General features: G+C 39.3%; 1 protein-coding gene across 4 annotated transcripts in view; it reads left to right on the top strand.

Moving 5' to 3' along the window:
- The first annotated feature begins 1,840 nt into the window (after window positions 1–1,840).
- LOC135195047 (uncharacterized) overlaps window positions 1,841–13,558 on the top strand; it is a 190,636-nt gene continuing 178,918 nt past the window's right edge. For 3 of the 4 annotated variants that reach the window (XR_010310053.1, XR_010310054.1, XM_064221380.1), the window contains exon 1: window positions 1,841–2,476. Coding sequence is in view for 2 of the 4 variants with exons in the window: in XM_064221380.1 (XP_064077450.1) it covers window positions 2,454–2,476 (23 nt within the window). In the remaining 2 variants the exon portion in view is untranslated. The remainder of the gene's footprint in view (window positions 2,477–13,558) is intronic. The other variant, XM_064221378.1, reaches the window with a different exon arrangement.

Raw genomic sequence — 13,558 nt, 5'->3', positions numbered from 1 at the left:
TATATATCTGGTGGGTATTCTACTTCGGGTTTATAGTCAGGTAGGAGGAGCGCCAAAGTACCTAGTGAGTAACTGCAAGGTAACATCTTGGGCTATCACTCTTGAAGGAAAAGCTATTTATAATATTATACAGTATATTCGTGGCGAAACGACAGTTTAGTAGTATATATATATATATATATATATATATATATATATATATATATATAATCATTTTAGCATGTGATTCATTTATCACACATATCCACAGGTGAAAAATAAGAGACGGTGTGTAGGTCCTAACCGGTTTCGACTTTATTTCTACCAAGCCATTGACAAAGGACTGATACATAGTATTAGAAGTCACAAATATATATATATATATATATTATATATATATATATATATATATATATATATACTTACAGAGACTACTGACGAACATACACACAACCGTTTGAGACTGCAGATCCACCCACAAGTAGGTGTCAAGATAGGAGTGGAATTCCACAATACTCGATGCTAGCAGAGTTATGCACTACAAGGCGACGAATCGACCATGTTCTTCAATACGCACGAACAGGTCATCATCATGAAGGATCACTCAGTGGCTACCGACATCAAGATTCATTCAAATCCGTTCATGTTACCGTCGGCTTCATTATTTTAGAATGGACGTTAATGGGACGAACATAGCGACGAAAAATACTTGTTAGCGTTTGTCTCACGAATAACCAGGAAGCTCTTGCTTGCTTCTAAAGAGCAGGCAGTACCAACATTCGAAGTCGTTTCCGTTGTGCCCACCCCCTGACCTCCAGTCGCATCCACCAACATTTGTTCATCAAAATCGCCTCCTCCTCTGTTCTCCAGATGCTCATCCAAAGACAGACGACGAACACTAAATAACGAATGAAACATGACCTACTTCCCGACCAGGATTCCATAATTGATTGGCTATTGGTGGAATTTTAAGAAGTGGGGATATTATGCCCTAAAATCGTTGTGTCCAAGTGGCTAGACTTTATGTATTTTTTCAACATTCGCCTATTTCACCAACAGCAAGGGGCGCTGCCGAAAAAAAAGGGGGGCGGGGCGTTACTGCCACTTCGTACTTTGTTATTGAATTAAGGATGATTCCCATGTGCGTGAAACTTCACTACATCAGTTTCCCGTCTAATCCCCTACAAATATTGCATCATTCACTAACTTTACACACACACACACCCTCATATATATATATATATATATATATATATATATATATATATATATGTGTGTGTGTGTGTGTGTGTGTGTATTATAAATTATATATATTATATCTTATATTGATACTTATATACATATATATATATATATATAAATATATATATATATATATATATATATATATATATATATATATATATATATATATATATATATATACACGCAGTTAAAACGTATTCATACAGATTTGTGCAACCGCCTTATCCTGGACGTAAGAAAGTCACAATAACTAATTCGATTCATATCAAAAGTAATCAAATGAAAGAGGGATATGAATCAGGCCGAGGAAATAAGGGGAAAGATAGAGAGAGAGAAAGAGAGAGAGAATCAGATTCACTGAGTGAATGAGTGAGTAAGAAAAGGGAGAGAGAGAGAGAGAGAGAGAGAGAGAGAGAGAGAGGTTGGGTGGGTGGTCATCCTCTCTCTCTCTCTCTCTGGCCTCCCCGGTTCCCTATCTCTAGTTCCATGTCTCCTCCTATCCTCCCTCCAAGCCAAGCCTCCTGAGTTCCTCCCTCCCTCCTTCCCTCACTCCCTCCCTCCCTCCCTCCCTGAGTAGAGGGGGCACATCACACAGCCTTGGCCTCCTCCTCCAACACACGCTACACAACTACCGAGAGAGTTTGTTGGGTTGTTACTCCTCACCAACAACAGTTCGGAAACGATCGTTGGTGTGTTAGTGTCCTGTCCTCTCCTGCTCTCCCATTGGTTGGCGACGAGAAACGTTTGTTGCAACAGCAGTTTTGCCCTTTCCTAACATTGACAGTGCTCGTGACGTCACCGCAGTTTGTTGATTTCCTGTGCAGGAGGTCATTCGGCCTACAGAGGAGGCAAGATCTTCTTCGCCTTCGGTGTGGCAGTGAGAAGACGGAAAGAAGAAGAAGAGGAAGAAGAAGAATTGGGATATCATTTTGATTCAGATATTCGCTGCTTTGGGTTTCGAGAAGAAGAAGAGTTTGACAAATAGCATTTCGTTCTGATCTGGGAAGAGTGAATCGAAAGTGCTTGCTGATTGCATAAATGTATTTTTTGTTGTTAATTGGTTTGCCTCGTTATTTAGAAAGGCTGTAAATTGTGTGCTTGTTTGACGTGATTTTGCTTGTCAAGTCTTTTTGACAGTTGTGGTTTGACAGGAGGAAATTAAGCCATCTCACTGGATTTTGGATATTTGTTTCCATTGATTGAAGTGACAAGATTTTCGGTGTTTCAAAATGGATCCGATGTACTATCACTGGTGAGTACACTCATTGAGTTCTGTTTTCAATTTATGCAGTTTCCCTTAGGCCAGTGTTATACGACTGTATTTATATTATTTATAATGATTTTGGTGGAATCTTTGTCGAAGTTGAAAACGTTGTCATACTCTGACAGCACCGTAAACGTTTCAAGATACGGGGTTTATTTAGAAGTTTTTTAGAAAAGTTCGACGACAGCATTTTGTGATTTGATTTTAAAACTCGCCCTGTCAAGGATTAACTCTTCATAAGCTTTAAAGAAACATAAAATTGAATAAAACTTTTACTTTTTTTATTCAACATTGAATTCTACCCATCTGATTAAAACGTTTGGCGACAAGACGCGAGAGAGAGAGAGAGAGAGAGAGAGAGAGATTTTAAAAATAAACAAAGGGCGCGCATATGTGAATCATATCGCCGCGGGTTTTGAAATCTTTCTCTAATTAGCGTATGGCTGTCTGCAGACTGAGGGCTTTTTAACAACTATTTCGGAACTGTGTGTGACTTAAGGGAGGTCCTTTGTGGATGTCTCGGGGATTTTCTCTCTCTCTCTCTCTTTCTTTTCAGTCCCCGAAGCGAAAAAGAGAAGAAAAAACTCGTGGAATTTAGGCTTAACCTGAGAATTGTGGCTGTAAAGAAGTGGGTAACCTTAGACCTACTCACTTGAAAATGTTTGATATATTCGTGAAATGTAGTATTTGATTTTATTTGGCTGTCTCTAAGGTCAGTAGTTGGTGATAATATAAGATCACTGCATTAAAACGATGTTTCAAGTTGTAAGGGTTTGTTTGTTCAAATTGAGTTCGCCAAGTAGGTTCATTTTCCGAACTGTGATTGATACTTCACAATCCAGTGGTACTAGGTTTTCTTTCTTGGCTACCAACACAGAATCCTACAACTAAAATGAAGGCGCAATGGGTCCTTTAGAGTTGAAAACCATATTTCTTCCTGTAATGTTTCCAGTTGATACATGTTCTGTGAAATTTTTCGTCCTTTTCATTTCAAAGTTAAGGTAGCTTGTCAGTCTGATTAATCTAGCAGAAGAGATATTCTAGTTAGTTAGAAAGGTGTCCCGGGATTTTTGGCTTATTTCACGAATTGGATTCTAAAATTGTTATATCCAACCTCGGTAGGTTTTGTAGTGATCATTTCCAATGTGGCCAGTGTCATGCTCACCAGTGCATTAAATTATCGTAGGTTTTCTGGCTGTGTCTCCCCGAATTTTGTGGATTCGTCTCTGTTGTATCATTGAAAAGAAAACGTGTCCGTCTCTCACAGTTTTCCACTACAGCATTTTGTGGGCCTACTTCTGCTCGTGTGAAATCGAAAGATTTTAGGAACTATCGATGATTTAGCAGATCACGAACATTTTTTCACCTTTTCACTCGTCATAGTCTTCATTTAACAGTTCAGTTTATTATTTTACATCACTTTAAACATGCACTAGAACAAGCGTTTGCCTGGTATTGAGGCCGTCAAATGAACGCAGTTTGGCGCAGTGTTAATCATTTTGAGCCTCAAAAACGTTGTTTAGAACAACGTTTACTTATGCAGGTTGCTACATAGCGTTGAAGTTAAGTTCTAAATCACCAGCAATCATAATTGATTTATGGGTTTTCTAATATAGTCATGAATTTACCGGAAAATGTGCCGGTTGAGTCTATATTTTCGAGGAGCCTTAATTCGAAGCCTCTTACTGTCACGTTTACAGTTTTGAGTCGTCATTGCACTCCTAACTTCAATTTAAAAGCGTAGTTCCCGGACGTGAACATTGTAAACAGTGTGGCACGTGAATATATACCTGTTATTTGGTTAACTTCAGACTTTGTTTCATATGGTAGCGAACAAGGTGTTTTCTGTTGTTGACTGATGTTATGCTTAACTGTTTATTTCGTGTTATTATTCAGTGAGTCTATTGATAGCCTATACTGGCATGGTTGTGATTAATATAGATATAAGTAGATTAAGTTGCGTCCTCTTAGGCATTTAAATGGTGAAATAAATACACCAGGTAAAAAATGGATGCCTTTGATTCTTTCAGACTTAGTTGTAAATAGCATCCCGACGTAGGCAAGAAGTTGAATATTGGTTTAAAGTTATGTATGTATATATATATATATTATATATATATATATATATATATATATATATATATAATATCACATGGTTGTGAGTATATTTTGAAATGCACACAACTAGGTTAGCTCAGGAAAGACAAACAACACTTGTTTGTTCAGAATAACATTATTTCAGTCCTCGCGTTTTAAAAGCCTTTGTCGGGGAAGTGTTCTCACGCCTTTGGGACCACTAAAGCCAAAAATGTTTTGCCCAGATCACGATGGAGGGATTCTGGGTAAAGTGGAATTGAAATGGTTTTACTTCCGCTAGATTCACACGGGCGCCTCTTGCGTTTTCGAGACCGGTTGCACGTCATGCGAGTGATGGGAAATTGATGAGAGAGAGAGAGAGAGAGAGAGAGAGAGAGAGAGAGAGAGAGAGCATGACTGGAATTGCAGGAAATGTTTTGGAGATGATGGCTAGGGCAACTTGTCCGTAAGCCCTCGATAGACTCTGGGATAATGGACGATGCGCCGTGCGCCGTAACGTGTTTCATATGTTGTCGGTTTGACGAAGGAAATGAATGGCAGAGACTGAGATTTAACTGGTGCCCATTTGACTAAATCGTTGCATTTGCATTTTGTTCACATATTTTCACCGAGAATAAGCTCTACGTATATCGCTCATTGAGGCTAAATGAAGGGAGCTGAAACCTAGAGCTGCTCCGTTCGCGAAGAGAATTGAGTTCTTAGGGTTAATAAAGAATGTTTATATCCAATATATTCAGTGTTCATGTAGGCCAAACAAAAGTGTTTGGAGTTCAATCAGGAAATACAAAATAAAGATTAGCTCAAACCACTTCCTGCTTATTCATGTTAAGCTCCACGTATACGTCGCTCATTGAGGCCAAACGAAGGGAGCTGAAACCTAGAGCTTCTACGTTCGCGAAGAGACTTGAGTTCTTAGGTTAATAAAGAATGTTTATATCCAATATATTCAGTGTTCATGTAGGCCAAACAAAAGTGTTTGGAGTTCAATCAGGAAATACAAAATAAAGATTAGCTCAAACCACTTCCTGCTTATTCATGTTAAATAAATAGCGAAAGCCACAGTAATACTAGATAGGGTAAGTTATACAAGATTTCTAAAGACTTTGCATATTGGGCATTAACCAGAAACGCTGGAAACTTGCTGTTACGATAATTGAAATTCTAGGACCCTATCTGTAGGTTGTTTATTCGCGCGAGAGTGGTATTCCAGAAACGATCTCCCCAGCTCTGCTCAAATTTGCTCAAAACTATCCAGAATAAATATAGTGTATAGGTTAGGTCGTCGTAATCGTGCCTGGATTTGGTGGTACTTTGAAAAAAGGCGAGTTGATGTGTCATTACTTACATTCAGGGCTTAGAAAAAACATATTGCGTTTTTCCTTCCAAGGTTTCAATTCTTATCAGCACTTATGTAGCTAGTAGGATGTGGTCATACATATGAACAGTCTTAGTGACTGCCATAATTTTAAGTTGGGTGAAAGCCGGTGAAAATGAAGTACATCGTTAGAATTTAATTGGCCTACCCATAATTTCATTCTTTCATTGTTATTGCAGTATTATTCCAATTTTCTTTGGTTTGCTTTGCACTATAATTCCAATTTTCTTTGGTTTGCTTAGCACTATAATTCCAGTTTTCTTTGGTTTGCTTAGCACTATAATTCCAATTTTCTTTGATTTGCTTAGCGCTATAATTCCAGTTTTCTTTTGTTTGCTTAGCACTTTAATTCCAATTTTCTTTGATTTGCTTAGCACTATAAATTCAATTTTCTTTGCGTTTGCTTTAGCACTATAATTCAGTTTTCTTTTGGTTCTTGCTCTTAGTACTATTAATTTCCAATTTTCTCTTGTTTGTTAGCACTATAATTCCAGTTTCTTTGGTTTGCTTAGTACATAAATGTCCAATTTTCTTTGGTTTGCTTAGCCACTATAATCCAGTTTTCTTTTTGGTTTTGCCTTAGTACTATAATTCCAATTTTCTTCTTGTTTTTAGCACTATAATTCCAGTTTTCTTTGGTTTTTCTTACTTAGTACTATAATTTTCCAATTTTTTCTTTTGGGTTTGCTTTAGCACTTTAATTCCAATTTTCTTTGATTTGCTTAGCACTATAATTCCAATTTTCTTTTGTTTGCTTAGCACTATACTTCCAATTTTCTCTTGGTTCTTAGCACCATAATTCCAATTTTCTTTTGTATACTTAGCACTATAATTCCAATAATATTTTGTTTGCATAGCACCATAATTCCATTTTTTTTCTTTTATGCTAAGCATCGTTTGTAATGTTACTAAAATAATGCCATTTCGTACTTTTTGAAACCTTGATTGTAATTCTTATTCAACCATTTAGAAAAGAAAGAAAAATAATGGCGCAATGTAGTGAGTGAATGGTCCACTTCCGTCAACTCATTTTGCATTTCCTTTTAAACCTCTCACTTTCCCTCCCCCTTTGGACTCTCCCCCCTCTCTCCTCCTACCCTTCCGGTCACTCCCTCACCCAGTCCACCCTTCCTTTTCTCGCTCCCGGTATGCGTTTTATGCCACCGCAAACAAATTCATTCTATTAATGACCCTCTAATTATAGATTCTGCGTTGAATATTCCGTGCGGTCGAGAACTCAAGCACGCGAAGTCCGTCTGTGATTTTTCGTCGTTCCCTTCCATTTATTCGTTCCTTGTTCATTTTGAGTTCATGTACTACTTATTTGCCAGAGTGCGTTGTAACTAGGCCTATTTTGTCTTGTAAGCCTTGTTTGTTATCTCGTTTATGCTAATGCTTGTCCATTTTTCTTGTTCATGTACGTACACGGTTTCCCTATTTACTTTTTATGGTTTGTTGGGCTTTTTATTTTCCAGACTGTTTATTGCTAGGTTTGCGGTTTCTTTTTGTTTAGGCTTGAGTTTTTTTCGTCTCATATAATAGTTTTTCCACTAAGATATATATGTTGTGTTTTTATTAGAACTGTCGTTTTTGTTGCCTTTATATTTTCTGTATAATGAACCTCGAAGAAAGAAAACATAATTGTTACTTAAGTACCAGAACTTTAGGGGATTAAACTTTACATTACATGTCATTGTTTTAGATTAAAAAAAAAGGAAAAAAAATAACTACATGTCATTGTTTTAGATTTTAAAAAAAGAAAAAAATAACTATATAGCTCAAGTGCATAGGCTACTCATAGAAAAAGAACGTAAAAAGAAAATATGCAGTTTTAGAATGTTTCGGGCATTTTGAAGGATTTTTTTTGCCAAACTTGGCATAAGGTTTCTATTAATATTATTATTCTACGTAATATTGATGTCACGAATGATTGATTGCTCCTGTCTGACATCTCTTGAAAGCTGTAGGAATTTATTATATATTGCCCCAGCAAAACTGTCACTTTAGTTTAGCGCAAACAAAAATTTATTTTCTCTACACCTGTAAAACTGTCATTTCAATTTATATTAAAAAGAAATGTGGCTTCAGTTAAGGACCTTCGAAAATGTCATCTTTCCACCGACAAACGTGTATGTCGTGATTTGCCCCACTCTAGAAAGAAATGTTTTGGGCAAATGTGTGACAGCAAGGTGCTAAATCCGTGTGTGAAACCACCATAGCATATGCTACCGATCGTATTTGGGCCACAGGCGATGCGATTCCGGGGGTTCTATCGATACTGAAGGAGATCGAGGACGAGGACCGTGACATTCTTGTTTTTTGTGTGAACGCAACCTTAAGTTCTGTAAACGCTGTTTGGTCTGACAGGTTGCCGAGGTTAGGATAAATTTGAGATTTTGGAATGAGGATTTCCGAATGATTTCTCAGGTGCCTTTTTCCATGTTTGTACATCTTTTTTCGTTTCTTCTGTAACCGGTCATTTTCCTCTTGAACACTTATTTCCTGCTGTAGAAGCTTCTTAACGTAAATTCCTGGCAACCGTGTTCATTGTGACCGTGTTGACAGAACTACTTCATCGAGTTAATGAAAGTGGTCATTTTTGTTAAAGATAAACGATTGGTCGAGATGCCTGCAATTGGCATGATTTGTTTTATTTATGCAGAGGGGGGGTTGCCCTTTGCACAGTGCAATTATGTGCTTCTGTTCTGCAATATTGTTCTTGTTACAGTTGCAATTACTGGGGATATCTAAATGCCCTACCTCACCCCAACCCTACCACCACCACCACCACCAAGACAGAGGTATTATTATCGCATATTGCTCTGTCCCGCCACTTGTATTAAGTTATATGTTTGTGTTATAAATATGCCAGGTATTGTTGAACGAGGGTTATGTACATTTAAGTCTCTCTCTCTCTCTCTCTCTCTCTCTTATAGTTATTTAAAAAGTGTAGACTTATAATCAATGTATTATGCACAGTTAGTAATTTGGATATTATCTCTAGTACAGGAGTATTAAAGCATGTAGACACTCTCTCTCTCTCTGTCTCTCTCTCTCTCTCTCTCTCTCTCTCTCTCTCTCTCTCTCTCTGTTATTAGACAGCTAAGAGGTCTTGACTCCAAATATATTTGATCTTATGTTGGGCGTGAAGCAACAAGGTGCTCTTATTGACAAGGACTGTTGTCATCACTCCCTTTTAGTCGTAAATTCTCTCTCTCTCTCTCTCGCTCCCTGTTTCTCTAAAAACATTCTTCATCCCCCTCCTTCGCCTCGCGTGATTTATTTTTCTTCTCTCTCTCTCTCTCTCTCTCTCTCTCTCCCGCTTGAAGCGAGGCCCCCCCCTATCCATAGACAAGCCGTGGCGGCACCCTCCCACCAACACCGTCACCCCCCACCATTATCGCATGTTATAACCGTCCCATTTTTTCTTCTCCGTCTCTCTCTTCCACCATCTGCCCTCTCTCTCTCTCTCTCTCTCTCTCTCTCTCTCTCTGCAACCGTAGACGTAGCCCGTGTCGTCTTGTGTCAAGACAGACTACTCTAAGAAGGGCTAATTTTGCTCCAGGCTCTCGAGGCTAATGCGTTCCGACTAGGTTTTAGATATTGCTTCCCCTCCCGCTGTTTTTCTCCCTGGCTTCTTCTCTTCTTCTCCCTCGCGCTCCTCCCTAAGCTGCTGCTGCTGCTCTGTCCCTCTCTCCTCCTCCGTCCGTCCTCTAATACCTTCCCTCGTTCTCCCTCCGTTTGGTCCCGAAACACAAATTGGGTTATGAAAGGTATGTGTTAAATGGAGCGAGCGCGGTTTCGTTGTCTTAGACCCAGTCCACCTGTTCTAGTCGCATCTCCATTGGCAATACGTTCGTTTGGGGTTTCACTATGAACAACGCTTTTATGATTGGACCTTTTAGGGCTTTGTTAAGTTCAAATAAATATTTTGGCTGAAGACAGTCATAACTTGCCAAGGATGGTTCATAACAAATCCTGGTTAACCGATTCCAAAAAAAATGAACTAGGACTGGGGCAATAAAATTCGAATTTGGCTGAGGCCGATGCTTGCATCCCCCTCCCCCTCCCCCTTTTGGAGGGGGAGGGGGTTGAGAGGACAGAAGTGAGTGAGATTCTCATCTCTTTCATTGTCAGCCTTTCGTTATGGGTGCACCCCCTAAAAAATCTCTTATAGGATATTATGGTGACCTTATCAGTAAAATATATAGGTAGGTGGTTGTCGGTAGACGTCTGGTTGCGGATGTGTTAGTAGAAAAAAAAAAGAAGTAACAGGCGTGAATTATTAATACTCCTATAGAATTGGGTCTCCATGAGATATCATCTGCCTAATTTTCACCCTCTCTCTCTCTCTCTCTCTCTCTCTCTCTCTCTCTCTCTCTCTCTCTCTCTCTCTCTCTCTCCAGAGGCTGATTTCAATCAAGTCCAAACTTAATCCTTTAGTAGACATCAAGTTGACTGAGTGAAAATTTTCTGTGTGTGTGTGTGTGTGTGTGTATCTCCCGTTCTTTCTCTCTGTCCGAGTGAATGGTTTTCTGAAAACGTTGGGCCACCAGGAAAAGTTGTGGCCGGGGGAGGGGAAAGGGTCGCTGGGCCTAAAACCGGAAAAGGTGTTCGCATCAACTTGTTCATTTAGAAAAGGTCGTTATGATCGAAGCGACGCCCTTTCGTGGCTATTTTTGGCAGATGATAGCGCGGGTGGAAGGGGGAGATTGTCTCATTGCTCTGTTTTATTATTATTAGTACTATTATTATTATTATATTATTATTACTACTACGTTCGAAGAAGGATGCCCTTTTGTTTAATAGATTATCCTCTATATGACTGCTATTGCTGCTGTGTTGTTGTGTTGTTGTCGAGTAAAGTTGCTTATCAGATAAATGTTGGAGAACGCTCAGTGGTGCAGTATATTTGGTTGGGATTATTGATATATCAAGATGACCGCTGAATTAAGTTGCATTCAGTTTTATTCTTCATGTTGTGCAAACATTCTGTAGAGAAGCACAAGTCTGTCCATTTTTGGCCACTGACCTCTCCGACAACACACTTACTTTGTATGAAAGATGCGGAAATGGACGACGATCTTCCTTCCTTCCTTCAAACAGACTGGTAGAGCACAAAATGATGCCGCGTGAAAGGAAGGAAGGTGGATATTCTTTCGAGTTAGGTGTTATTATATATTGCTGATCAAGTGATGGTAAGCAGATCATCTTGCCTCGAAAAGAACGATCAAGGTCACCCACCTATTTGGAAATGTGATTTACTAGGTCAATTGTATAGTATACACATTCCTTTGTGAGTGGATGGGATGCCCTGTTGGCCTGAAAGTTCACAGAGCAACTGTTCAGAAACGCGTAAGTGAATTTTCCCTAAATATAGTGTTAGGAATATTCTTTCATTCTGCTCAGATCAGATGGAGTGGATACAGAGTACAGTTACGAAACAAGAGCAATGGTAAATGGTTTGTCGGTCATGAGATAAATTGGTAAGTGCTATGTCCGTAGACTTGATGCCCTGAAGGTCAATTCGTCGTCGAACAAAAATCTACGGCGTCGCTTGGTTTCTTTTGTGCTGCTCTTTTGTGCTGCTCTTCACAGTTCGTGATACGTTTTTCATTACTTACGTCGTTACATTGATTAAGCGTGTTTTTATGTATGTTTATTTATTTACATTTGTGAAAAGGAAATATTATGATTGTGGGGATACAATCCACAATGATGTAAAATCTTTCTTTAGTTTAAAATATACATTTCTTGTACAGGAACTTAAAGCTTTCGAACATCAGCTGTGGTCTTGTTCATAGTACCTTTAGCTTCTGCATATTATATGGTTGTGACGTGTTATCCAGACAGCCATTATTGTCAGAGAGAGAGAGAGAGAGAGAGAGAGAGTGAGTGGTGGTAGTGGTGACCTTGAAAGAAAAGGATTATTATATTTTTTTTCCAACTGCACCTGTTTTTAACGTCGCCCGAAGAAATATTCTGCGCTAGAAGATAGCACCACCAGCCTTGGGTCAATATCGCGAGATACACCTCGTCTCCGTGGGCAAGGTCCAGAGGAAAGGGTTGTTATACCTCGTGAGTGAGAGAAAGATAACTTACTCGCTGATTTGCTGCATGTTGCACTGAACTCTCTCTCTCTCTCTCTCTGATAAAATTTCTAATGGAAGTCATGAAGAACCTGGTTGAATTTGCCCCAGAGAGAGAGAGAGAGAGAGAGAGAGAGAGAGAGAGAGAGAGAGAGAGCATACTTTCTCGATCCGAATGTCATGTGCAGAGGAAATGCCGTGGTTGTGAGTGCTCGGAGATTGTTCGAGTGTCCTCTTCTTCCTCCCCCTTCGCGTTCAAATGGGGAAGGAGGGTGCTCTCACTCACTCACTCACTGTACGGGAGACAAAGAAGTAGTAGTTTCCTGTTGATATTCCGATGCTCAGAGTTATCTTGGCAGAAGACATTCTTTCATGTGATTTATACGACTGAATTGTTGTTTGGCTTTCTTCAATATTTAGGAGCATGCTAGGAAACACTCACTCGATAAATACTGGGGCTGCTACTGCTGCCAGTGTACCTCCCTATCTGACTGTCTGCATGTCAGTGAAAAAGCCTATTGGTCGACGAACGGTCAAATGATGATTGATGGTTGATGTGCGTTAATAAGCCTTTTGATCACCGTGACCACGTCTGCGTTTCTTGATACTATATTGGTCAGCACTCATCTGGGCATGTTGATAAAGCACAGTATTTTTAGTCGCAGCGTCTTTCGATCATGTACATTGAGTTGGAGGAGCGCTAAGAATGGTGTCCATGTTTCTGATTGTATTATAACATTCAAGTTGTGTTGGTGACTGATATAGGACCAAGTGTACTCTGAATGATGTTTCTAGTAATGTGATTTCTTATTTCATTATATTTTATGGTGTTCTGTCACACCTTAATCAACGAGTGTTGAAGTTTTTCTTGGTTTCAGTTAGCGTCTTAACTTACAGATATTTCTTGTCTATCATTTCCCAACGCAGCTTCTGTCTCTGGTTGGTCAGTTGGGAGTCATCTAGGCTGAACCGTAATACCCACCTTCTGAATAAGGAAAGGGAGCACTATTGTTGTTAGTCGACTGGTGTGGGCCCAGCTTTGGTATAGAAAGCGGAAACAAACTAAGAGGTACGTGATCCAGTGCTCTTTAAAATGCCCAGCCTCGACGAGGTCATGCTCAACTTGTACTGCCTTCTCTCACCTTCTCTTGAGTATACCGGTGTAGGTGTCATATATGTGCGCATAATTGCAATCTTGTTTTCGAACAGGGAAGTTTATAGACGTTATTGTATTTCAAATGTTATATACGTTAATTATAACTAGCCCAAAATTTGTGCCTGTGCAGGCCTGGGTAATTAGCAGTTCTCTTCTCTTGTGTGAGAAAGATAACCAAATGCTCCGGTGTTACGGAGAAGCTATGAAAATGGTCGGATCTTTCCTAGATAGATAGTGACCCCCAAGAGTGTTCGGGGTCGTCATTTAGGACTGATATTTCTTGGGGGTCATTCATTACCTCTATAGTATTTACTGTCTTTTCATTATGTTTTTAACGTTCATACGCAACGGGC

Source organism: Macrobrachium nipponense, chromosome 15 (genome assembly GCF_015104395.2).
Source record: "Macrobrachium nipponense isolate FS-2020 chromosome 15, ASM1510439v2, whole genome shotgun sequence".
In the NCBI taxonomy this organism is placed as follows: Eukaryota; Metazoa; Arthropoda; class Malacostraca; order Decapoda; family Palaemonidae; genus Macrobrachium; species Macrobrachium nipponense.
Note: the sequence above shows the minus strand (reverse complement) of the source record. Positions and strands in the feature narration are given on the sequence as shown.